We start from the raw sequence: 27,343 nt of genomic DNA, 5'->3' as shown, positions 1-27,343 counted from the left end.
TTAGTGGACCACCCTTCTTTGGAGTGAAAATGGGCAGTTGATGATCAGTAATGAATTCAAGGGGTGGAGCATATTGGCCAGATTTGGCAGGAACTTATTATTGTAATTGACAAATCCTAAAAAGGACCACAACTATGACATGTTGTGACATGCCTTGCGGCATCCACCACTGCTTGAATTTTCTCAATACACTTGTGTAAATCTTGTGCCTTAACGGTGTGACCATAGTAAGTGATGCTTGGTTTTAAAAATTATACTTTTTGCATCGTGCTTTGAGCCCATAATCTTCTAATCTTTTAAGACTGTCTTAAGATTTTGGAGATGTTCTTTGTCATCCTTACCAGTAACAATATCATCATCCAGATAATACTGAGTGGCTGGGCAGCCTTGCAACACCTGGTCCGTAGCTTTCTGCCAGAGTTAGGTGCAGATGTTACTCCCAAAAATAATCTTGTAACGATAAAGCCTTTTGTGAGTGTTTATGATGTTCTCATCATAAACACACCTTGGATTCCATCTTCATCTGTAGGTAGGTTCAGCTAAGTCTATTGTGTTGAAATGGTTATCTCCTGAAAGGTTTGCAAAGATATCCTGTATCCTGAGCAGAGGGTATTGATCTACTTTCAGTCCTGGGCCTCTGGTGACCTTAAAATCATCACAGACCTGACAAACACATGTTTTTCTTGGCTGCTAGGAGCTTTGGCATTGGGTAGGGGCTCCACTTAACCTTGGAAAGAATTCCTTAAGCCTCCATGCAATTTAGCTCACTGGCTACTTTATCTCGGATGGTAGAAGGAAATGGACGGGCTTTTGTAAAACTTGGGTCTGGCATTTTTATTTAACATTATTTTACCCTTAATATATTTGAATTTTACAATGCCATCCTTGAACACTGCTGTGGCATTATCCAGTTCTGTGTCACTCTCATCTCTATCAGAATTTTCATCAGCAGCATGCAGATTAGTGCTCTTTTTGAAATTGCAATTTGACTTTTTATCTTCTATATCCAGTGCAGTCTATTTATTTTGTCTGCCTGACATGCTCTTTGTAAGTGTCCTAGTTTATTGCACTTCCTGAAGGTTTCATCTTTAAACCTACAATAGTGTATATAAGCCACTGTCATAGTGATAACGTAATTTGTTTGGCCAGGCTAGTAGAAGTTGCAAGTTTGTTCATGCTCACTTTCATTCCTGACTGTAATCAATTGTGTCTGGCTGCTGTTTCCACTGATACAGCAATTTCAACTGCTCTTTTAAATCTGAGCTGTGCTTCAGTTACGAGCTGTTTTTGAGTGCATTCTTGTAAGATTTCATAAACTAAATGATCTTTCAGTGCATCATTAAGCCTATCACTGATCTCAGTGCTCGGTTAACTTCTTCAACTCAGCCACATAAGCTGAAATAGGCTCCCCTTTCATTTGATTCTGCTTATGAAACCTAAAGCATTCTGCAGTCAACTATGGTTTTGGTTCCAAATGTTCCTGCATTACATTCACGATATCAGCAAAGCTCATTTTGGCTGGTTTGATTGGAGCAGTCAAACTTGTGAACTTTGTACACTTCCACCTACTACATTTGGTAGTACTGACACTCACATTTCATTGGCTATTTCATTCACTACAGAATACTGCACAATTTGTTCAAATTACATAATCCAGTTACCTGTTGTACAATTGAATATGTCTATCTTTCCAATGTAGCCAGCCATTTCTGCTCTTTTTTAAAATTTATTATTATTAGCACCTGGTACTTACAGGTTATTGTAGATTGTCCCATAATTACTTACTGTCTGTTATGCCACTGGCATTTAAGGCAGCAATGAAGTTCCTCCATCTCTGGCAGTGTTAAGGATTTCCTTCATCATGCCGGTAGCTTCCTATCAGTTTTTGCTATGTATAGTCATGCAAGTCCTGGGTGGAGACTCACGAATACCATCTCATTCAGATGTAAAAGGATTTTTTATTGCTGTTTCCGCAGCAGTTTTGTTTTACCAGTCGAGATTGTTAGCTCTGAGCTGAACCCCCAAACCTGGAGGACCAGTGGAATACTCTTAACCTGTCTGGCCTTTGCCCTGTTTGGCATGGGTGACCCTACAAAGAGCCAAAGCTCTTCAGTCAACATAGTTCTCTAGGTCATTGAGGCACACAAACCTCCAAACCATGATCTCAAAATAAAATAAATAGTGATTGTTTTGCAGATAAGTGACTTTTGAAATACAGTTATCTGCCCTTGGCTGTCTTTAATCCAAGTAAGTAGGTCACGAACTTTAATATGAAATGTAAAGGGAGGGAAAGTTACCTTCAGAAGAGTACTACCATCTTAAGTCTCGGACATTTTGTACCCTTGGGTGGATTGCTATTCCAATTAATTAATGTTAATCAGATGCCTCAAAAAAGTGTGCAAACAGCCATGAATGGTGTTGCACACTATTGTTTACTGCTCATAATATATTGGGTCCTATCATTCAAGAAAGCAACTAGAATTAAATGTATGTGCTGGACACCAATTCATGAAAATTATTCTTCAAGAATTTGTCTTGGACTAATTTATAACTCTTGTTTACTGCTAATTTTAATTACCGTAGATTTCGCACTACAGAGCGCACCTGATTAAAAGCCGCTGGCTCTAATTTGAGAAAGAAAATCAATTTTGTACTTGTACAGGCCGCACCGGATTTTAGGCCGCAGGTGTCCCACGTTGTAATATGAGATATTTACACAGAAAGATATTACACGTGAGGATTTTTAAACTTTTAATTAAATCCATATGGTAACAAACAAATACATATTGCAAATGCTTTTTTTCGAACCGTGCCTGTAATACGGCTACTTTTAAATATACATACGTATCGGTAACACACAAATTACATTGCATATACATTCCAATATCTCCTAGCGACTGGTAAAAATATATATACTGCAGCCTACCAGGAAAAGTTATTGATCGCTTTTAACTTAAAAGCAGCGTTTTGGCTCCGCCGCTCCCCCCCCCCCCCACCTTCCCGTTTATCGCAAACCGGTATTTCCCACAAGACGCGGCGAAACCGGATGTGACGTCTAGCATTCCGGGCTGTAGTACAGAAAGCATACTAACAAATGAATTACTAAGCGAAAATATTATAAACTAAATAACTGCCATAAAGGCAGCACAATGCTTTTCTTCGAGTGTTTTCCATGTTGATGAGGGTAAGTACAAATGACTGATTTACAATAATTTAATTGTGAAAGTGCGCTTGATTTATCGTACAATTTCATTGGACCTCTGTGAACTACTCATCAATTTTATTGGTCTACTGTTACGAGGCAAAATGTTTTTGGCGGCATGAAAAAAAATCATGCATTAGCCGCACCGTAGTAAAGGCCGCAGTGTTCAAAGCTGATCAAAATGTGGGAAAAAAGTAGCGGCTTAAAATCCGGAATCTACGGTAGCCAGTTTCTCTTCAAACTGCTTTAAATATTGCTGGTTTGAAAACAATCATGAAACCCTTTTTTATTGGGCATCTTTAGAGATGTGACTTATTAGTCCTTCACTAATAGCCACTGGACTGTGATGAGAAAACCACCTTTCTCAGACTCGGTGTGTCTAGGGTAGATATGACTTGGATCCTGCCAAACCCATGAGGTTGGGATGTCGTGCCCACCTGAACCCTGATTTGCGTGAATACTATGTAACTTGCTGCTTCCATGCAATCACCCGGCGGCAAGAAATAACAGACGGTACACTGCATACAATAAAGAAACTATATTTATGAATATTGTTAATATTTATTTATGAATGTTAGATTAACCAGTTATTTTAAAAAAACAAAAACAAAGGGCCCATCATAATTCAACAGTCAAATGTGCACAGGTTGGAGTTCAAATCTTTCAAAAGCCGTTGTGTTAAATGTACGCACGGTGCCAGCTTCTATTCATTGATCTCTGGGCTCCATCGAAACGCGCATTCCCGCTGGATTCCTACGGCTGGTTCTTACGAGCTTCTTCTCTTTCCATCTTCTGCCAAAAAAAAACCTCAACCCACCTCATTGTCAGTCACGAAACCTCTCCCCCAGCGTTCCCTAGAACCTTCTCACACTTCCACATCCTGAATTGACACCACATTCCCAACACTACCAGCAGAACGCACTGTTTCTATAGAAAACCATTACATGAAAAACCCTACATTAGCAGTGCAGTCTTTACCAGGGTGTTACAATCACAGTTGGAAAGTGTAAGGTGACATGCACTTTGTCAGTCAACGAATGTGCTGTGTTATATGTTATATGTGCTGTGCCACTTTCAGTAAGCTGTTTTACAGCCAGTAGTGTCGAAGTATGATGGAAGTTGCAACATCATTTCTTGATAGAAGCAAGGTGATGTGCCCAGTGGAATGCAGTAAATGGAGAATTGTTAAATAACATTATTTGCATAAAATATTCCAAGCAATGTTAAATAGTGTCTAAGTGGATTAATAGAGGGAAATGACATTTCCATTGTCGTCTGGAATAGTGGTGAAAAATGAATTTTGCAGACCTGCAATTGAGGGGACAGTGAATGAGTCTATCATTGAAAAGCATATAGATCAATTGCAGAAGATAAGCTTAAAGAATGACACCATCAACTTCAATGTTATAATCATTAGGAAAGTAAAAAGATTTGGACCTTTTGCCTAAATATTCAGATTGAGGTTTTTAAAGTGGGGAGCCCAAAACTAGGACTGTAAATTTTAGTTCATATTCTAATAAGAAATTTGGGCTGTCAAACATGGTATAGCTACCAATATAAATGAATTTAAAAGGAAGCTGGGTCAGTACATAAGGGAGAATGGGATGTGTTCTTTAAACTGATTCTCCCTGAGGAATAAGGCATTGCTTGCTACTATTATGCAACAAACGGAACTGATTGCATAATCTGTTGGCAGCTGTGCCAATTTTTTTTATTGCTCTGAAATTTCTTTTCCTACATCATATCATATTATAACTAAAATTTTCTGTGACTGATGTTGGCAGATAAAGGTTAACTTGCAGTGGTAAAGAAGACAAATGCAATGTTTGCATTCCTTTTGAGAGGACTAAGGAAGAATGTAAATTTTAATCATAAGTCTTTATTGATCAATGGGAAATTATTTTGTTACAACAGCAACATTTAAAACCACACTTAGCAATCATAATAAATATAATAACTAAGGTACAGAATATACATAATTTACCAATGTGCAATATTGTGCAATAGTAATGTATGAATTAATAAAACAGACTAATTTACTATGATGTGTGTTTTCCTGTTGCACAGAGATAACTGTTGTATATGCTTATTGCATTTGGTAGGAAAGATTTTCTGTAGCGACCCTTGTGACAGCGGAGTTGAATAAACCTTTTCAAAAGGGTGCTCTGGTACACTATGGAGGAGATAACGCATTGGCCAGACTGTTGGGCCTGTACTCGCTGGAATTTAGACAAATGAATAAGAATCTCATTGAAACCTACCATATATTGAAAGGCTTCTGTATAAAGAGTGGACATTGAGAGGATGTTTCTGATATTGGGAGAGTTTAGGATCAGAGGGCACAGCCTCAAAATGGAAGGATGTTCCTTTAGAACAGAGATAAGGAATTTATTTAGTCAGATGGTGGTGAATCTGGAATTCATTGCCACTGATGGCCGTGGAGGCAAAGTCGTTGGACATATTTAAAACAAAGTTTGATAGTTTCTTAATTAGAAAGGGTGTCAAAGGTTACAGAGAGAAGGCAGAAAAATGAGGTTGAGAGGGATAATATTCCTTGATGGAATGGTGCAGACTTGATGGCCTATTGACCTAATTTGCTCTGATTTTTTGAGTTTTTTTAGTATAGAATTGCTTCGGATCATTTTGAGAAATGCAGAGTAAATGAGTGCAACATTTTGCCAATATATCTATAATGTTTGTTTATATGTATGAGTTAATAAACCATGATAAACTTTTGAAAGAACTTTTGATATTGAATCATGGAATCAAATTGCACAGAACCTAGCCCTTTCCATGCCAACTGTGCCTATCTATGCTAATGATTTGCCTATATTAGGGCTGAAACTCTCGACACCTTTCCTATCCAGGTATCTGTTCAAAAGCCTTTACACGTTGTAATTGTACCTAGTTGTAACATCTTTGGCAGATCATTTCAGCTGTTCATTAATGTCTGTGTGAAGGGGGGAGGAAATTGCCTCTGAGATCTTGCTTTAAATTTCTCCCTTGTTACCTTAAATCAGTGCTGCTTTGTTCTAGAATCTCTTGCCCTGGAAAGAGGGATCCTGACTATCAATGCCATCTGTCCCACTCCCTCCCCCCACCCGCCTCCTACATTCCAGTGAGAATAAACTCAGCCTTTCCAAATTCCTCTTACAATTACAACCCTCCATTCCAGAAATAGCTTGATGAATCTGTTCTGCACTCCATTTGAAATTCTATGACAGATGAAGATGCTGATATTTATTCTTTGGTTTATTGATCTGAATTGGAAATCAATGTTGAAATCTTTGATGGCCAATTGACTTTGCAATTCATCATTGTGGTTAATTTTAAGCAAATTAAATACTTGACTTGCATTTACCATATTTTGCACCTTGTAACTTGGCAAAGTACTCCAAAGTACCTTTTGGGGGAGGTCTGAGTTGTGCTGGTTCATACAGAATTTCAAACAGAAATGTATCAGTTGGCTTCAGAGTCTTTAAGGATATGATGGACTATATGTGGTTGGACTTGAGTAGCTGAAGGCTTAACAGTAGCATGAGAATAATTGATACTGAGCAAGATTACAGCATTGGAACAGCTCTAATGGAAGAGGTTTATAAGGGATGGAAGAGATAATAAACAGAAGATATCTGCAGGTGCTGGAAATTTAGAACAACATGTACAAAATGCGGGAGGAACTCGGCAGATCAGGCAGCGTCTATAGAAATGATGTGAGCTGAGACTCTTCATCAGGACCAGAAAAAAAAGGAGAGGAAGCCAGAATAAGAAGGTGCAGGGAGGGGAAGAAGTACAAGGTGATAGGTGAAGCCAGTTGGGTGGGGGAGGGGATGAAGTAAGAAGCTGGGTGTGATAGGTGGAAAAGGTAAATGGTTGAGGAAGGAATCTGATAGAAGAGTGGACCATGGGAGAAAGGGGGAGGAAGAGGGGCACCAGGAGGAGATGATGGACAAGTGGGGAGAAGAGGTAAGAGGGGAGTCAGAGTGGGGAATGGAGGAAGAGGGAAAAGGGAGGGATAATAATACTGTTAAGTTAGAGATATCAATGTGCAAGCCATCAGATTGGAATATGAGGTGCTATCTTGATGGAATATGAGGTGTTGCTCCTCCAACCTGACAGTGACCTTTGTGGCAGTAGATGAGTTCATGGACTGGCATGTTGGAATGGGGATTAGAATTAAAATGGTTGGCCACCGGGAAATCGTGCTTTCTGTGGATGTAGCAAAGGTGCTCGACAGAGTTTTCTCCCAATCTACATCGGGTCTCCTCGTTGTAGAGGAGGTCACATCAGGAGCACTGAATACAATGGAAAACACCAACAGATCTGCGACCTCCCTTCTGTAGGCTATTAGTGATGAACAGCTGTTCCTGAGTTTTTTGTGCTTAGACGGTCTTTGCCCTAGTGATGCCCAAGATGAGGCTTTTCCTGTTTGCTATGAGGGTTGTTCTGTCACCAGGCTTGAAGGCAGCATCTTGGGAATGTAGTAGGTAGTGCACTTCTGCATCCAGCAAGGGCTTTTGGTTGGGCTGTAAGATAACTGTTTTTGAGGTACAAACGTCATCTACACACTTGTAGATGTAGCTGGTGACAGATAAGGCATATTTCTCAATCTGTGTCTTCTCCATTTGTGGTGGCAGCTTTGAACATCTGTTCATCAGTTCATTCAAAACAGTCCTGAAGCATAGAATTTGCCTCATTAGGCCATACAATGATAGTCCTCTTGACATGTTTCTTCATTTTCGACAGTGGTGATTATGCTGGTATTAACGTTATGGAGATGTCGTCAGAAGCCAAGATGAGGGAATGGGATGGCTTTGTAAGTACTGCATCTGTTTATATAAACATGGTCCATGATCCCCTAGTGGCCATGGTGACATGTTGATGGAATTTGGATAAAATGTCCTGCAGGTTAACAAGATTGAAGTATCCTGCAATTATAAAGAGACCATCCGGATGCTTGTTTTATAGAGAGTTTATGATACTGTAAAGCTCTCCCGGTGTGACATTCCCATTCATGCTTGGGATGTAGACAGTGGTGATAAACACAATATTACACTCCCTGAGCAGGTAATGTTACTGACATTTCATGGTAACTTGCTCAATTGCTCCAAAACAGTGACTGCTAACAACAAATAAGTTTGTGCTCCAAGTCAGGCATTTGGTTGTTTAGCTATGTTTCAGTGGAAAACAATGCAACAGGATGTCATCTCACTATATTCATTCTCAGTCTCCATGAGTCCATTGTATTTTTTTAGTGAGCAGATGTTGGTTGGCCAGCAAAAATGATGGTACCACCAGCTTAGTTAGTGCCTCGGCTCTCTTGCTGCGTTTCTGCTTTTTCTCACATTGCCTGTGTCTGCTGCTCCCTTGGCTTAGCTAGGTCGCTGTTGTTGGTCCTGGCATCCGTAGAATCGCTAGTTTATTGATCACCACTAGTAACTCTGCTGCCAGTGGATTAAAAGTAATTTTGTCTAAGAGTTCAGTGGGGCTGTATTCATGGAGTTTTGGTCAACTGAAATCCCTGACAAGCTCCTTTGAAACACTATCATTATTGGGAACCGGAGAAGCTGCTGCATCTCTGCGAGCTGCCATGATCAAGTTGGTTCATGATTCACTCACACAGGTATAATGTCTTGTACTTACATTTAACACCTACAACGTAACGGTCCTCTTGCAATCTGATCTCACTACACAACTCTACCATCCGCTAAGACTCTGGGGGAAAGTATAGACTTCCCTTGGGAACACTCTCAATGCAGGGTGATGTGAATGATGAAATTCACCGTTTACTTCAGTGCACCAGCACAGTCTTTGGCCATCTATACTCGAATGTTAATAGAAGTAAGGGAGAAAGTAACTGGGACTTTTACAGATATTTTGTATCAGGTTAGTACTGGAAGACACCAGATATTGGAGTTTGAAATGGGTAGTAGGGCTAAGGCTACGTCCACACTAGACCGGATAATTTTTGAAAATGCCGGTTTTGAGTAAAAAAGATAGGCATCCACACCATCTACAGAAAACAAGCGACATGTTTGGTGTCGAATCTCGCCGTGAAAGACGTGGAGCGCGTTTGTCCAGTTACAGACTGGAAGAACTTAAAAGGAAATTGCCAAACGATGGACAGCTGTTGACTCTCGCGCAGGAGGACCTAAAACAAAAAAAACAAATACTGGAGTGTATGGAATTCACGGACTGAATTGGAAACATTTCCTACAGCCATAGTCTCTTCACCGATAAAAGGGACGACAGCTACAACTAAATGCAGTAAGGCTTGTTACTGGGCAAAAGTGAAATTTGCTGTTACTTCATTTGTTTGCCTTTACTTTTGTCATGTCTTTCTGTATTTAACATGTACAATAAAATGAGTTACTGGGCAAAAGTGATTTCATTTTTACCTGAGTAAAAGTGAAACTTACTGTTTTCCTTTTTTGGCCTTAACATTTTCACGTCTATGCCAAACATAAGCTACTACTTAAAAATGACATTTTGGAAGTAGTGACAATTGCATCTATTGAATGTTTGCACAAGCAATACATTAATAAAGCACCTTGTCAAATGTATCAAACAGTCTGCATCAGTGTTATCTTGTATTTCCATACAATATTACATTAGGTTGTAACACATCTATTGTCAGAGAAGTACTTGCGTAAGTAGGTAAACCATTTTCTTACAAGCAAGGACAGAAAACGGCAAAGTGAGTATACTTATTTATTCAGTAAGTTATGGGTCAAAGTATTTGGTAAATACATTTCTAACTCTTCTGTCTGTTCTGAAATTGTTAGGTTGTGTGGGGGGTTAAAATTCTCTCATACTGCAAAGCTGCAGTAACATTCTGCTCAGGGACAGTCTCCTTGAAGCCGTCAGCCATTGTTGTTGTGGTGTTGGAGGTTGCATTCAAGAAAATTATGAAATGCCGAACTGCCGCTACCATCTGTTCCGGCACGTCATGACAGCGTTTTTTTTTTAAATTAATGTTTTTTATGCATTTCTACAGAACAGCTACAGACAAAAAACCCAACTACAAAATGAAAATTAATACAGTGCAAAATACATGTATCAAATAGAAAGCTCATAACAATAAGGAAACAACACCCAAAGTAAGATCACATAGAGATAGTAACCTCCCCATCCTCCCACAACAAAACTCCAGGCCAACTATTACAATATGTATATAAAAAAGAAATAATTGGAACATTCAATCCCCCAGAGCTGTAATATATAAGAAAAAATATTTTTAATGCCTCCTACCAAAATTATAATATAATTCTCATCAAAGAAACAATAAAACTTTTTAAAAAAGCTGAAAGTAAGGGATTGGAAAAAAAGACTTAATCTAAAAGGGAGTTATGAAAGTATTCGAGAAAAGGTCCCCACACCTTTTGAAACTTTGTCTGAATTGATGAGTGAATAATGAATTTTTTTCAAGGTCTAAACAGGACATGATATCATTAAGCTATTGAGCATGGGTGGGTAGGGCAACATCTCTCCACCTGAGGTGGACTAAGCGTCTAGCCAAAAGAGAAGCAAAAGATAGTGTTGGACATTTAGTTGAACTCAGACGGGTATCTGCCTTACCCAAGGTACCAAAAAGGGCAATCAGAGGATTAGGTTCTAAGTGGCACTTAAGAGTATGAGATAGAGATGAAAAGACTTCTCTCCAGAATTTCTCTAGACTAGGACAAGCCCAGTACATATGAATAAGAGAAGCTTCGCCCACTTTACACGTTCCAAACAGGACTAATGTCCGGATAAAACTGTGACAATTTAGATTTAAGCATGTGAGCCCATGTACAACCTTGAACTGTAAAAGACAGTGGCGAGCACATAAGGAGGTTGAGTTAACTGACTGAAGAATTGAATCCCAAACCGCATCAGATAAAGACATATTTAAGTCATGTTCCCATGCAATTCTAATTTTATCAAAGGGAACATGCCTCAAGGTCATTAATTTATAATGAATAGAATATATTAAGCCTTTACCCAATGGATTAATACAAAGAAACAGGTCCACAGCATTTTTCTTGGGCATCTCAGGAAAATTAGGCAATAAAGGGTTAATAAAATGTCTAATATGAAGGTATCTAAAGAAATGAATATTAGATTAAACTTTACAGACAATTGTTGAAAAGTTGCAAAACGATTACCTATAAAAAGATCTTCAAAACGCCTAATGCCCGATCTATGCCAATCATGAAATGTTGAGTCGTGCGGAGAAGGTTGAAAAAGATGATTATACAGAATAGGACTGGAGAGAGAGAAACCATGAAAGTCATTATCTTTTCTAAACTGAGCCCACATTAGACATACAGTCACCCCTCCTTATCCGCGGATCCTGCATGTGCGGATTCAACCAACCACGGATCGGGAAAACCCGGAAGATCGGGGAAACCTCTCCAGCACTGGTTGTTTGAGCATGTACAGACTTTTTTCTTGTAATTATTCCCTAAACAATACAGTATAACAACTATTTACATAGCATTTGCATAGTATTATAAGTAATCTAGAAATGACTTAAAAGTATAGGCAGTCCCCGGGTTATGAATGAGTTCCATTCTGGATGTCCATCTTTAAGTCAGATTTGAAGTTAGAACAGGTACATCCGGTATTATTTAGTGTCAGTTAGTCAAACGTTTTTCTTAGTATATAGTATTTATTTTACCTTTCTATGCATATAAAACACTTAAGAATCATACATATTTCAATAATTAAACCACTGCGTTGCTTAGTAATAATTGTAGCTTTCATCGGGGCAGGGCCTTTCACATGCTCCATTAAAATTGTTCCGATTGTTGACCGACTGTAGCCTAATGCTCTTCCAATGACTGATAGCGTTTCACCTCTTTCCGATCGCTTTATTACTTCCACCTTATTTTCAATCGTCATCATGATTATTTTCGTGAACAGAAACACCGCGGATTCAGAGCTGCACCACCAGGTCCTAATGTCCACTGCACTGAGACATGTTAAATAAGGTTTGGGATTCCACTGGGTTCTAAAGACCACCGTACTGAGCCAGGTTAAATAAGGGACTTGAGCATCTGCATTTTTTGGTATCCGAGGGGGGGGGGGGGGGGTCTTGGAACGAATCCCCTGCGGATAAGGAGGGCCAACTGTACTCTGAGAATAAGAGGATTAACAATTAGTCTAGGCAAAGGACAAGGAAGTGCAGATCGAAGAAGTGCAGAAATAGAAAGATCTTTAGTGGAGTTCAACTTCATTGCCACCCATTTTGGGCAATCAGACTGATTATGATAGAAGGACCAAAAGGTAAGACAACGAATATTAGCTGCCTAATAGTATGAACGGAAGTTGGGCAAAGCCATACCGCCTTCTTTTTTAGATTTTTGAAGGTAAGCTTTATTAAGTCTAGAACGTTTGCCCTTCCATAAATAGGACAAAATGATAGAGTCTAACGAGTCAAAAAAAGCTTTAGAGATAAAAATTGGTAAAGACTAAAATATTAAAAAGTTAGGAAGGATATACATTTTAATAACATTAATTCGACCTACCAAAGGCATAGATAAGGGTGACCATTGTGTAAATCTCTGTTTTGTAGAATTTAAGATTAGCAAAATTTTCTCAGAAAAGATTCTTGAAATTCTTTGTTACTGTAATACCAAGGTAAGTAAATTGATTATTAACTACTTTGAAAGGGAGGTCATGAAGTACTAATGTTTGTGCTTCTCTATTAATAGGGAAGAGTTCACTCTTATGTAAATTAAGTTTATAACCAGAAAGCTGGCTGAGTTGATTAAGAAGTAAAAACATTGGGGGTAGGGAAGTAGACTGATTTGATACAAAAAGTAAAAGATCATCAGCATAAAGAGAAACTTTATGCTCAATTCCTCCCATCCAAATCCCTGACAATACAGGACAACTTTGAAATGCAATCACCAATGGCTCTATAGCCAAATCAAAAAGTAGAGGACTTAAAAGGCATCCTTGTCAGGTGCCACATTTAAGGCTAAAGGACTGGGATTGCCGAGTGTTAGTCAAAATTGAAACGGTGGGACATGAGTATAACAATTTAATCCATGAAATAAAACTTTGTCCAAAATCAAATTTTTCTAAAGCTGCAAAAAGATAATTCCATTCTACACGGTCAAATGCTTTCTCCGCATCAAGAGAAATGACACATTCAAGATGACCGTGTTTTGAAAAAGCTTCGGTACAACTACAGGTTAGTGAACCATGGATCAGTAGTAAGGAAGTTGTTTGAGAAGACTGAAAGGACAGAATTTGTCTTCAGTTGGGAGATCAGGCACTTGTCACAACAAGATAGCATGGTAGGGAAAAGTATGTCTCACAAATCTGAGCTTTTTTTGAGGTGATGAGGAATATTGAGGGGAATGGTTTATATGAACATTAGAAAGGCTTTTGACAAGTCCTGGATGGTAGGATGGTCCAAAGATTAAGGTCAAAGAGATTGCAGGCATTTTGACTTACTTGATCTAAAATTGGTTGGATAAGTTTGGAGGCAGTGGTATATAGCAAAGTGGTGTACCATGGGAATCAGTGCTGGGACCCTTTGTTTATTATATGGCTTTAATAAGAATGAATCAGAATCAGCTTTATTATCACTGGCATGTGCCGTAAAATCTGTTAACTTAGCAGCAGTTCAATGCAATCCATAATATAGAAGAAGAAAAAAAAAGTAAATCAATTACAGTATACGTATATTGAATAGATTAAAAATTGTTCAAAAACAGAAATAATATATATTTAAAGTGAGGTAATGTTCACAGGTTTAATGTCTATTTAGGAATTGGGTGGAAGAAGCTGTTCCTGAATCGGTGAGTGTGTGTCTTCAGGCTTCTATACCTTCCACCTGATGCCCAGTGAGAAAAGGGCATGCCCTGGGTGCTAGAGGTCCTTAATAATGGATCATGTCTTTCTGAGACACCACTCCTTGAAGATGTTCTGGGTACTTTATAGGCTAGTACCCAAGATGGAGCTGACTAAATTTACAACCCTCTGCAGATTCTTTCAGTCCTGTGCAGTAGCCTCCCCATTCCACTGTGATGCAGCCTGTCAGAATGCTCTCCTTGGTACATCAATAGAAGTTTTCGAGTGTATTTGTTGACATACCAAATCTCTTCAAACTCCTAATGAAATATAGTTGCTGTCTTGCCTTTATAGCTGTATTGATATGTTGGGACCAGGTTAGGTCCTCAAAGATCTTGACACCCAGGAACTTGAAACTGCTCACTCTCCCCACTTCTGATCCCTCTATGAGGATTGGTATGTGTTTCTTTGTTTTGCCCTTCCTGAAGTCCACAATCAGCTCTTTACTGATGTTGAGTGCAAGTTTGTTACTGTGACACTACTCCACTCGTTGGCACGCTCCTGGAGCCCTCTTGTCTCAATCTGAGATTCTACCAGCAATGGTTGTATCATCAGCAAATTTATAAAGAGTATTTGAGCTATGCTTAGCCACACAGTCATGGGTATAGAGTGAGTAAGGCAGTGGACTAAGCACACACCCCAGAGGTGCATCGATGTTGATCGTCAGCGAGGAGGAGATATTATCACCAAATCCACACAAGTATGTCCTGATGAAGAGTCTCAGCCCGAAACGTTGACTGCTCATTTCAACGGATGCTGCTCGACCTGCCGAGTTCATCCAGCTTGTTTGTACGTGTTGATTTGACCACATCATCTGCAGTGTACTTTTGTGTTTACCACACAAATTGTTGTCTTCCGGTTAGGAAGTCAAGGATCCAATTTGCAGAAGGAGGTATAGATGCCTAGGTTCTGTAACTTCTCAATCAGGATTGTGGGAATAATGGTGTTAAATGCTGAGCTATAGTTGAACAGCATCCTGACAGGTGTTTGTATTGTCCAGGTGGTCTAAGGCTGTCCGAAGAGGCATTGAGATTGCGTCTGCCATTGACCTATTGTGCCGAGGCAGTTTATCAGTAAGTTTGCAAAGTCAGTGGATACTAGATAGCAAAAAAGGACCTCTAAGGATATAGATAGACATCAGCTGGAAAGTTAGTAGATGAAGTTCAACCTGGAGTGTAAGGAATTGCATCTAGAAGTTGACTTCTGGTAGGACAAGTTGATATATATGATAGGGGAGCTTTAGGAGCATTGATAAACGAGGGAATTGTGTGTAAAAGTCTTCAGCTCCTTGATAGTAATATAAATGGATGCAGTGGTTTAAAAAGAAGCACGCTTTCGTAGGCAATGATATTAAGTATAAGAGTTGGGGTGTCATGTTGCAGTTTTATGAAAACATTGGTTAGACTGCATTTGGAATGTTAGGTTTAGTTTTGGTGTTGCAATCAGAATCAAGTTTATTGTCACTGGCATGTGACATGAAATTTGTTAACTCAGTATCAGCAGTTCAATGCAATACATAATCTAGCAGAGAGAGAGAAAAAAATAAATAAAATTAAATAAAACATAATAAATAAACAAGTAAATCAATTACTTATATTGAATAAATTATTAAAACGTGCAAAAACAAATACTGTGTATTTTTTTAAAAAAAAGTGAGGTAGAGTCCAAAGCTTCAATGTCCATTTAGGAATCGAATGGCAGAGGGGAAGAAGCTGTTCTTGAATCGCTGAGTGTGTGCCTCAGGCTTCTGTATCTCCTACCTGATGGTAACAGTGAGAAAAGGGCATGCCCTGGGTGCTGGAGGTCTTTAATAATGGATGCTGCCTTTCAGAGTCACCACTCCCTAAAGATGTCCTGGGTACTTTGTAGGCTCATGTCCAAGATGGAGCTGACTGGATTTACAACCTTCTTCAGCTTTCGGTCCTGTGCAGTAGCCCTTCCATACCAGACAGTGATGCAGCCTGTCAGAATGCTCTCCATGGTACAACTATAGAAGTTTCTGAGTGTATTTGTTGACATGCCAAATTGCTTCAATCTTCTAATAAAGTGTAGCCGCTGTCTTGCCTTCTTTATGACTACATCAATATGTTGGGACCAGGTTAGATCCTTAGAGATCTTGACACTGGGGAACTTGAAGCTGCTCACTCTCTCCACTTCTGATTCCTCTGAGGATTGGTATGTGTTCCTTCATCTTATCCTTCCTGAAGTCCACAATCAGCTCTTTTGTCTTACTGACGTTGAGTGCCAGGTTGTTGCTGTGGCCCCATTCCACCAGTTGGCATATCTCAATCCTGTACACCGTCTCGTCACTACATGAGATTCTACCAACAATGGTAGATTCCACATAATGTGGTAGCAGTGGAGTGTAGAAGAGATTAGCAGCATGTTAGCTGGAACAAGAGCTATACTTGTAAGGATTTATTCTCACTGGAATGTGTGAGGCTGAGGTCATACATAATCAGAATCATCTTTCTAGGCCAGTTTAGTCTAGACTGGAGGGCACTGGTTTAAGGTGGGATGGGATAAATTTAAAGCTGATCTGAGGGGTAATTATTTTTTGTAGAGGACAGCGAATAGTTGGAACGAGTTGCCAGAGAGGATGTTAGACCTAATTACTAGTATGATTTTTAACAAACATTTGGATAGGTATGGCTTGGAAGGGTTTAGGATATTGGCCTGATTCGGGTATGTTATATTAGCATACATAGCCATAGTCATTGCCATCGGCATGTAAGGACCTACATCTGTGCTGTGTTTCTATGATTTGATGATAAGCCTCTATTTTTGTAAGCTGACTAATTCAAGCTTTGGACACTTGAAATTGTCTGCTTGCAAATGGAATTTGTGAGGTTTTGTTTGAAATTCCTAGTTGGCAGCAATTGAGGAATAGGAAAAGAACATGGATGATATCTCAGGGGTACTAGTGTAAATGTGTATAAATGTGAATTAAAAAATATGGATCATTCTTTGAATGTTTAAAATTGGAACAACTTTTGGGAAGGGGCAGTGACAGCGGTTTGGGGGCATTGGACAAGCATTGTGTACATCATATCTAAGGTTGTAGCTAGATTGGGAAGGATAACGGGTTATCATAGTCACATGTGCTTAGGATATTATTTGTGACGCTCAATTATAGCTATTTCCTTTTTTAAAAAAGCTACCCATCTGAGTTTAAACATGAAAGTGCCGTAACGATGGGGAAAAATTTAGGAGAGTAGGTGACAATAGTTTGGGGGGGGGGTTAGGTCTGAATTTTTTTTTAGGATTGTGGATCTGATGTAAAGGGAACAGTAAGAAAGAACAAGGAACTGTCAACAATATCTGTCAGTGTGGGGGTCTAAGAAGGGAAGCTGATTGGTTGTCGGATTGCTGGGAAAAGGTCAAAGGGACCTTCTGTATTTGAAAAGAATTTACTATGTTGCCAGGTTTTATGTAATATTAACTTGAACTCTTGGGAAAATGCCTTGAGTGCCTCATCCACGTTGAGTTTCCTGCTGCTTTTTCTTTCTCTGCAATACCTTAAAAGGAAGCCTTCAGGCTCTAAGCCACATTTGGCTAAACAGAAGACTTTTTTTTACATTAAACATTCTTCCTGTTTCTGGTTTTTTATGCTGACAGGCTGATTTTTCTTTTAGGTAAGTTAGATTAAGACACCCTGGCATTTGAGAGCACCTCCACCAATTTCAAATTGGATAGGAGTGTACTTTCTGGCTATATCCAGAGATGTGTCTACAGAAACTTTTCTTCCTGCTCCCATGCTTGTTGCTTCTTGTAGATCTTAAGATTATATCAGTGCCCCCCCCCAACCATTTCACTATTTTTCATCTACCTGCTGTTACTTGGAATATCAGCTTGAGAATATGGCATGTTTCTATATATATCTAGCAGCATTCTGAGTCACCTACCCATCCCCCCTTTTGACGCTGCCCATCCCTTTGCCTCTACAGATGTTGCTCGATACTGAGTTTTTCCAGCAGTATCTTTTGCTCCAGTTTCCAGAATCTATAGTTGCCTGAATCTCCTTAGTAAAGTCCTTTTTTATTTTTAAATTCTGAATTTTGTTTTCAAAGTCTTTTGATTTTTCTCCTCATCTCTGCAAACTTCCACAGGCCTCTTGTGTTGTAAATTGTTACAACATTCCATTTCAAAATTATTACTTGACCATTGTTGGCTGTATTTTTAACTGCCAAAGCCAAGAGCTCTCCACCTCATTACCTCTTCCATTTATGACACTCCTTGATCTCCCGCCCTCCCGAAAAAAAACCTTTGGGTAAACCTATGTTTGGCTTCAGTTTCTCTTTTGTGGTCAGTTATTATTGAAAATAATCTTGTGAATTTTCATTGTACCAATACCTCTACAGTACTATAAAACTTTGTTAGTTCCAAATAGTTATCGACAAAGGAATTCGACTGCCATGTTCTTTTGATTGACTGTAAATGAACAAAATCAGTGCAGATACTGGAATGCCTTCATATAATGTTTTAGATGATTGCATCCTCCAAATCTTCATTGTAACATTCAAGACGGTTGTCAGTACCTTCGTAATGCATAACTTGTCATTCATTTATTTTGCACTCCTGGTCGTTTTAGGCATCTCTAAGACAGAATGCTTGAAACTGCAGTGAGCAAAACTGTTCTAAATTGTTTTACTGCTTATTACCCGCCAGCTATCAGTGATGAAAATCATTAATGAACACACATTCTCACACTGGCATTATTTAAAACTGATTGCTCGAAGCATGGTGTAGTGTCTAATGGCCACGGAGTGCATGTGACTGTTCGGCAAAGTCTCCGAATATAGATATACACTTCTGTGTATATCTATATCTAAACCTAGCAGAGTTCTAATGCTGACACTTCAACTGGTAAGAGAGAATAAACTGGATATTGTAGAAGGCAAATTTAAAATTTTTTTCTATACTGCTGCTTAGCCATGATTTATCAAATGCAGCCATGTCATCTAGCTAAACATGATAGACCTATTAAAAGTGACAGCCATGGTGAATAGTGTTAGTGGTATTTTTCCAGTAGTTTTAGGCACTTACTTTTTTGGGTTTGAAATCTTGATCTTCAAGTATTTGTATGGCAATAGTTGGAGATAGCATATTGAAGAACAGTCTATTTTGTTGTTGTTTAATTTTACTGTGCTGTTGTTCCTGAGATAGTCAAAGTGAACCATTGCTGACATTTTATCTGGATAATGCATTACTAGAATATAGAATGTAGCACAGTACAGCACAGGAACATACTCTTGGCCTACAATGTCTGTACAAACTATATTCCTCCATTTTGTGCCTGTTCTTAAGTCTACCAAAGTAAGGGAAAAAGGGAGGAGGTCCTGAAAAAAAGAATATAGGGAGTTAGGAAGGAAGCTGAGAAGCAGGACCTCAACGGTAGTAGTCTTGGGATTGCTGCCTTGGCCACACGACAGTGTGGATAAGAAATAGAATGAGATGGCATGTAAAAGCATAGCTGAAGATTTGGAGCAGGGGATAGGGATTCAGACTTCTGGATAATTGGAGCCTCTTCTGGGACAGGTGGGACCTGTATAAAATGGATGGGTTGTATTTGAATCTGAAGGGACCAATATTTTTGCAGGCAGATTTACTAGAGCTGTGTGGAACGCTTTAAACTAATATGCAGGGGGGTGGGAACCAGGAGATGATAGAGCTGAGGATGAGCCAACAAGTTTACAAGTAGATAATGGGTGTAACATGAATGTAAGGAAGGACAAGCCAAAATTATTAGATACAAATACAGACAGGGCAAAGAGTTAAATTGTACCACAGAGGCAAAATTCAAAAGGGCAAAGAATGCAGGACTGAAGTTGCTGTATTTAAATGCATGTAGCATTTGGAATAATGTGGACGAACTTGTGGCACAGTTAAAGATTGGTTGGTATGACATTGTGGTCATCACTGAGTCATGGCCAGAAGGCGGCCATAGTTGGGAACTTAACATCAAAGAATATACCTTGTATCAAAAGGACAGGCAGAAAGTCATTGGCGGTGGTGTGGCTCTGTAGGCAAGAGATGCAATTACATCTTTAGAAAGAGCTGACATAGAGTCAAAGAATATTGAATCTTTGTGAGTGGAGTTAAGAAATTACAAGGGTAAAAGAAAACATTGTGTGAATTATATCTAGGCCGTCAAGTAGTAGCAAAGATGAGGGGTAGAGATTGCAAAGGGAGCTGGAAAAGGCAAGTAATAAGGGTAATGACACAATTGTAATGGGTGACTTCAGTATGCAAGGGGAAAATCAGGTTGGTGTCCCATGCAAGAGAGGGAATTTGTTGAATACCTAGGAGTTGGCTTTTTAGAGCAGCTTGTGCTTGAGCCTATTTGGGGAAGGCTATCTTAGATTGGATGTTGTGTAATAACCCAGATCTTATTAGGGATATTAATGTAAAGGAACCCTGAGGAGGCAGTGATCATAATGTACTATAATTTGAGAGGGAGAAGCACAAGTCACATGTATCTGTATTGCAATGAATAAGGGAATTACAGAAGCATGAGATAGGAGCTTGCGCTGGAGAATTGAAGGAGGATACTGGGGGGGATGACAGCAGATTCGAGATGGCTGAAGTTTCTGGGAATAATTCACAAGGTGCAGTATAGGTATGACCCACAGAGGAAGAAATTCTCAAATGGCAGGGGTAGGCAACCATGGCTGACAAAGGAAGTTAGGGACTGCATAAAAGCAAGGAAAGGACATATAAGGTAGCAAAGTGAGTGGGAAGTTAGATGATTGGGAAGCTTTTAAAATCCAACAAAAGGCAACTAAAAAAGCTGTAAGAAGGAAAAAAATGAAATATTAGGGCAGACTAGCTAATAATATAAAGCAGGATACCAAAAGTTTTTTTTTCAGTTATATAAAGAATAAAAGGGAGGTGAAAGTTGATATTGGACCACTGGAAAATGATATTGGTGAGGTACTAATGGGGGACAAAGAAATGGCAGATGAGCCTAGTGGGTACTTAGCAACTGTCTTCATTATAGCAGTGTGTCAGAAGTCCATGAGTGTCAGGGAACAGGAGTGAGTGCCATTGGTATTACAAAGGAAAAAGTGCGAGGCAAACTCAAAGGTCTTAAGGTGGGTAAGTCACCTGGACCAGATGGACTATATACCAGAGTCCTGAGAGGGGTTGCTGAAGAGATAACAGATGCATTGGTCATGATCTTTCAAGGATCACTTGATTATGGCATGATCCCGGGGACTGGAAGATTGCAAACGTCACTCTACTCTTTAAGAAGGGAGGAAGGCAAAAGAAAGAAAATTATAGGCCAGTTACCTAACCACAGTAGTTGGGAAAGTATTGGAGGGACCAGGCAGTAGGTCCTTCTCTAAATTTGGCTGCTTCTTCAAGTAGGTGTCGAGATTTGACTGCCTTTTCTTCAGTTTCCTCTCATGAAGCAGTTCTTGGTAGCAAGAAATCAGTCAAGAGCACCTCTCTTTGCTTTATTGCTTTGCTCTTGGTCAAGGTTATTATCAATTAACTGGTTCATGATTTTTCTGATTGTGGTGATGCTAGTGCTGAGGAATTTTTTGGTGAGGTTTCTTGCTGCTGTTTCCTCTTCTCCATCCGTGTCCTCTGATTCACCCAGGATGTGTTGCTCTGCTAATTCCCGAAGCACTTCATAATTAAGGCTCTCACCATGAGAATGCAGTAACACTTCAACATCGCCATCATTAACATCCTCTAATGTCACTTCACTGCCCAGTTCACTGATGTTTTGGATGACTGGTTCCACCTGATATCCATGGAGTTTCACATCTATGCTAATACTTTCCTAGACATCCTTAGATGTACTATCCTCACTGGAAGTTGCAGGCTGTATTCAAGACATTATGGGTGGGAGGAAAAAAAGCAAATAAATTGGCGAGGAAGCAAGTAAGTATACATAAGCAGGGAAGGCAGAGCGTGAACTGGTAGTATGAGTGGCTCAGAACGTATGTAAAGTGCTTTCATTGGCTGATTGAATGTTTACTGTAATGGCAGCCACTCTTGAAAAGTTTTAAGTGTCATTTAGAATGAATTTTTGCCATTTAAAATTTCAATAAAGAATTGAATAACTGATTTGTAACAAATCATTGCTATGCAAGGTAGTATTTTTGCGGGGTCTGAATGTACAATTCTCTTTTCAACTTTCTGCTTTCTCATTAGAGTAATGCACGCTAGTGTTTGACATTTTCATGTGGGGTGGATGGTGTGGGGAAATCTGCCCCACAGAGAAAATAATCCAAGTTTGCACAACCCTTCCTTATAATTAATAACTCTTTAATCCATGCAACATCCTGATGAGCCTCTTTTGCACTTCCCTAAACTTCCACATTTCTAATGTGGCAACCATATACAATATGTATTCCAAATGTGGCCCAATCAAAATTTTGTACAGTTGCGACATAATTTCTGGACCTATACTCAGCACTCCGACTGATGAAGCCACTTATGCCATACACTTTCTTTATCATCTTCCGGGATGTTTTGTATTTGTGCCCCAAGATTACTCTATACACAATAATTGTAAGAGTCCTGACAAACTTCTGTGTACTTTCCTTTTTACATTTGACCTCCAAGAGCGTAAAACTTGTCCACATTAAACTCCATTTGCTATTTCCCTGTTCCTACTTCCAACTGGTCTATATTTTGCTGAATCCTTTGATAGCCTTCCTCATTTGCCTCAACTGTCAATTTTTGTATCATTTGCAAATTTGCTAATCAGCTCTCCTACACTTTTGTCCAAACAATTTGTATATAAATTTAGTGTAGTCATAGACTCAAGCCAGAATAGTATCCTTCCACCTCCCCCCTCCCCATCCTCAGTCTTCTATGGCCAAGCTAATTTTGAATCCAATCTACCAAGTCTCCACAGTCCCCTGTGCCTATGTCTTATGAATCAGTTAACCATGAGGCACCTTGTTAAAACCTTTTATTTCCATTGCCCTTCTTTCAAGCCATATTTGCTCCCTCAAAAAAAATTCAAATTTATGACATGATCCCTTCTGCACAAAGCCAAGCTGGTTATTCCTAATTAGTCTGCTTTTCTAAATGCAAGTAATTCCGATCCTTGAGAATAGTCTCCATAATTTCCTGACCACTTATCCAAAGCTTACAGGCTTGTAATTTTCTTTTTTGACCCTATTACCTTTAAACGGAGGAACAGTGTTGGCCATTCTTCATTCCTCTGGGACCTTGCCTGTGGCTAAAGAGGGACAAGATCTTTGTCAAGGCCCCAGCAATCTCCCCTCTTGCCACTCTTAAGAACTTGGGAGAGGTCCCATCAGCCTCTGAAGACTTGTCCACTATTACAGACACAAGATTCTGCAGATGTTGCAAATCTTGAGCAACACACTTGAAATGCTGGCAGAACTCAATCAGGCAGCATAAATGGAGGGAAATAAATAGTTGATGTTTGGAGTTGGTTCTTTTCAACAGGTCTGGTAAGGAGGGGGCAGAAACAGAATAAGAAAGTGAGGGAAGGGGAGGAGTATAAGCTGGCAGGAGATAGGTGAGACCAGGTGAGGGGGAATGTATGATTGGGGCAAGTTTGAAGATAACAAAATTTGGTGAGATTGTGGATAGTGAAGAGGGTAGTCTTGAGCTACAGGATAATATTGATCAGGTAGCAAGTTGGCCAGAGCGAAAACAAATGGAACACAAATGTGAGGCGATTTATTTTGGAGAGTCTGATAAGGATAACATAAACACATTGAACAGTAGGTTCCTGAGGAGTAAAGGGATTTTGGTGTACGAAGTTGCCTTAAAGTGGCAGAACAGTTAGATAGGGTAGTGAGTAATGGCATACAAGATGCTTTCCTTCATCAGCTAAGGCCTAGAATATAAGGGCAGGAAAGTCCTTACTACTTTATAAGTCATATAGTTAAGCTACTGCTGGTATATTGTGTGTAATTTTTTTTGTCACACTTCAGTAAGATGTGACTTACGCACTGGAGAAGGTATGGAGGATGTTACCAGGAATAGCTAGTTTTGGTTGTGAAGTAAGACTGGGTGATTTGGATTAAGTTACCTTAGAGTGGAGTTTGAGTGCTATGGGTTGGGGGGAGGGGTGGAAACCTGAGAGATCTGGGGGGAAAAAATCAAGGGGACAAATAGTGTGAATAGTAAGAAACTTGCCTCATATTAGAGGTACCTATAACCATAGGGCACTGGTTTATGGTAAGGAGCAAGTGGCTTAGAGGGAATATAAAGAAGGTTGTTGGTGTTTGGAATACTTTGCCAGAAAGGTTGGTGGAAGCAGAGATTTCCATGACATTTAGGTAGTTAGTACCTTATGAGCACTTCAATCATCTGATGAGGGTTTGAAGATTAAAGGGAATCAACACAGAATTTTTCAGTGATTTGAAATCTGGAATTCAAAAAATATCTGGGCAACTGAATTTTGAATGATCTTAAGTGCTGATAAATAGGAATAGTATAGTTGGGGCTTTTTGATGGTATAATTGTGGTGGGCCAAAGCTCCTTTTACGGTATTCTGTGACACTTTAATTTTCAAAAATATCGTTTTGTAAATCCTTAGTGTATTTTATGCAGAATCATTTTAATTCCTGGAAGCAACTAAACTTTTTGATGTGTATTATCTTAGTTACCGTAGATGTCGGATTATAAGCCGCTACTTTTTTCCCATGCTTTGAACAGCATTGAACATAGCGGCTTATAATAAGGTGCGGCTAATAGAAGGTTTTTTCCCATGCCGCCAAAACATTTTGCCTCGTAACAGTAGACCAATAAAATTGATGAGTAGTTCACAGAGGTCCAATGAAATTGTACGATAAATCAAGCGCACTTCACAAATTATTGTAAATCAGCCATTTGTACTCACCCTCATCAACATGGAAAACACTCGAAGAAAAGCATATGATGCAGCTTTTAAGTTAAAGGCAATCAATCTGGCGGTTGAACAAGGAAATCGAGCTGCTGCGCGTAATCTTGGCATACATGAATCGATGGTGAGACGGTGGAGACGCCAGCGCGAAGAACTGAATCAATGCAAAAAGACGACAAAAGCTTTCAGAGGTAATCACAGCAGATGGCCCGAACTTGAAAACTTTCTTGAAGACTGGGTTAACACACAGAGAGCAGGCGGCCGCGGTGTTTCCACCGTGCAGATCAGACTGAAGGCTAAAGCAATCGCCACCAAAATGAAAATCGAAGATTTTAGAGGTGGGCCATCGTGGTGTTTTAGATTTATGAGACGAAAAGGCCTGTCCATCAGGGTACGCACGACTCTCTGTCAGCAGCTCCCTCCCGACCATGAGGAAAAACTTGCTAACTTCCGCACATTCACTCAAACAAAGATAGCGGAGAATTCCATCGGGCCAGATGAAATCATAAATATGGATGAAGTACCTTTGACGTTTGACCTGCCTCTCACTCGGACTGTTAATAAAAAAGGTGACTCGTCCATCATACTGAAAACAAGTGGCCATGAGAGAACGCATTTTACTTGTGTTCTGAGCTGCACAGCATCCGGACTAAAGCTTCCACCGATGGTGATTTTTAAGCGGCTGACAATGCCAAAGGAAAAATTCCCAAAAGAAATCATGGTGAAAGTCAATAAGAAAGGTTGGATGATGGAGAGTCTAATGAAGGATTGGCTCAGAGAGTGCTACGCCAAGCGACCGGGGGGATTTTTTCACATAAAAAAAGCGTTGCTCGTTATGGACAGCATGAGGGCTCATATAACAGATTCAGTGAAAGCTGCCATCAAGAGTACAAACTCAATTCCAGCTGTGATTCCTGGGGGCACCACGAAGTATTTGCAGCCACTGGACATCAGCGTGAACCGGGCATTTAAAGTGGCACTACGCATTGAGTGGGAGACTTGGATGACGAGCGGCGAGAAATCCTTTACCAAAACAGGCCACATGCGAAGAGCATCTTTAACTCAAGTCTGCCAGTGGATCCTAAATGCTTGGAGCCATGTCACAACATCCACCATCACCAACGGGTTTCGAAAGGCTGGACTGCTGCGTGATGAAGAGGATCGCGTGCGCTCAAGTGAGAGCGACAACGAAGAGATTGAAGTGAGTGATGAGATCCTGAGGTTGTTCAATTCGGACACTGAAGAAGAGGACTTTGATGGTTTTAGTGCGCAGGAGGAAGATGAAGAAGGCGATCAATAACTTTTCCTGGTAGGCTGCAGAATATATATATTTTTTAACCAGTCGTTAGGAGATGTTGGAATGTTGTTCATGCACTGTTCAGTAAAAAAGTATACCCAACGTAATTTGTGTGTTACCGATAGGTATGTATTTTAAAAGTAGCCGTGTTACAGGCACGGTTCGAAAAAAAGCATTTGCAATATGTATTTGTTTATGTTACCATACGGATTTAATTAAAAGTTTAAAAAATCCTCACGTGTGTTAGGATTTAATTTGGGACTGCCGCTTCAGGTCAGGAATGGCTCACGTGATATTAGACAGCAGTACAAGGGAGGGAGGGAGTGAAACTGAGGATTCCGCTGCACCGAAACTGCTAGCGATTCAGTAAACAAAAAAACAGTAAAACTCGTGTGTGAATGGTATCGGGCCAATAAGGACACAAGTGTCCGATGTTACCAAATACCGGTAGGTATAACAAAGTTTAGCCTTACCAAATATGTGTAGCGAGGGTTTGGTTTGGGGGAAAAAGGAGTATAAATAAGAGCAGAATGTAAGGGGAAGGCAAAACGCGTTCTGCAATAAAGCCACGCTGCACTGTAATCCGGTGTTGGTTGTCTCTCTTCCAAAACGAACACAGGGCAGAATTTGAAGCCCAACACGTGTAATATCTTTCTGTGTAAATATCTCATATTACAAGTGGCCGAAAATCCGGTGCGCCGAAAATCCGGTCCACCGGAAATCCAGTGCGCCGAAAATCCGGTCCGCCGGAAATTCGGTGCGGCCTAAAATCCGGTGCGGCCTGTACAATTAAAAAATTGATTTTATTTCTAAAATTAGAGCCAGCGGCTTTTAATCAGGTGCGCTCTGTAGTCCGGAATCTACGGTAATTTTTATACTTGTGAAAGGTTTGGTATTATATAATTAATTCAGAAGGAAGGTGTTTGTCCCATATCACTAATGCAAGCTTCTTGGAAAATTAATCTTCTTAGTGTTGTATCTTTTTTTTCTCCCTGAAGATGTGTACACCATATGTTCTCTAGCTAATAATAAACCATGCATAATTTATTTCATAAAAACAGGCTATAAAGATTTGATTCAATTCAAAAACAACTACCAGGATATTTTGTAATTATTCATGAGAAATGAGAAACCAGGCAAGAAATTTGTA

At 39.6% G+C, this 27,343-nt stretch overlaps 1 protein-coding gene across 5 annotated transcripts in view; it reads left to right on the top strand.

Moving 5' to 3' along the window:
• LOC140714546 (uncharacterized) overlaps nucleotides 1–27,343 on the top strand; it is a 441,169-nt gene that overhangs the window by 28,773 nt on the left and 385,053 nt on the right. Inside the window, exon 2 of one of the 5 annotated variants that reach the window (XM_073025828.1) lies at nucleotides 7,949–8,018. The exons of the other annotated variants lie outside the window; for them this stretch is intronic. Within the exon in view, the coding sequence (XP_072881929.1) occupies nucleotides 7,974–8,018 (45 nt within the window). The 5' untranslated portion in view covers nucleotides 7,949–7,973. The remainder of the gene's footprint in view (nucleotides 1–7,948; nucleotides 8,019–27,343) is intronic. 5 annotated transcript variants of the gene reach the window in all.

This window comes from Hemitrygon akajei, chromosome 22 (assembly GCF_048418815.1).
Source record: "Hemitrygon akajei chromosome 22, sHemAka1.3, whole genome shotgun sequence".
In the NCBI taxonomy this organism is placed as follows: domain Eukaryota; kingdom Metazoa; phylum Chordata; class Chondrichthyes; order Myliobatiformes; family Dasyatidae; genus Hemitrygon; species Hemitrygon akajei.
Note: the sequence above shows the minus strand (reverse complement) of the source record. Positions and strands in the feature narration are given on the sequence as shown.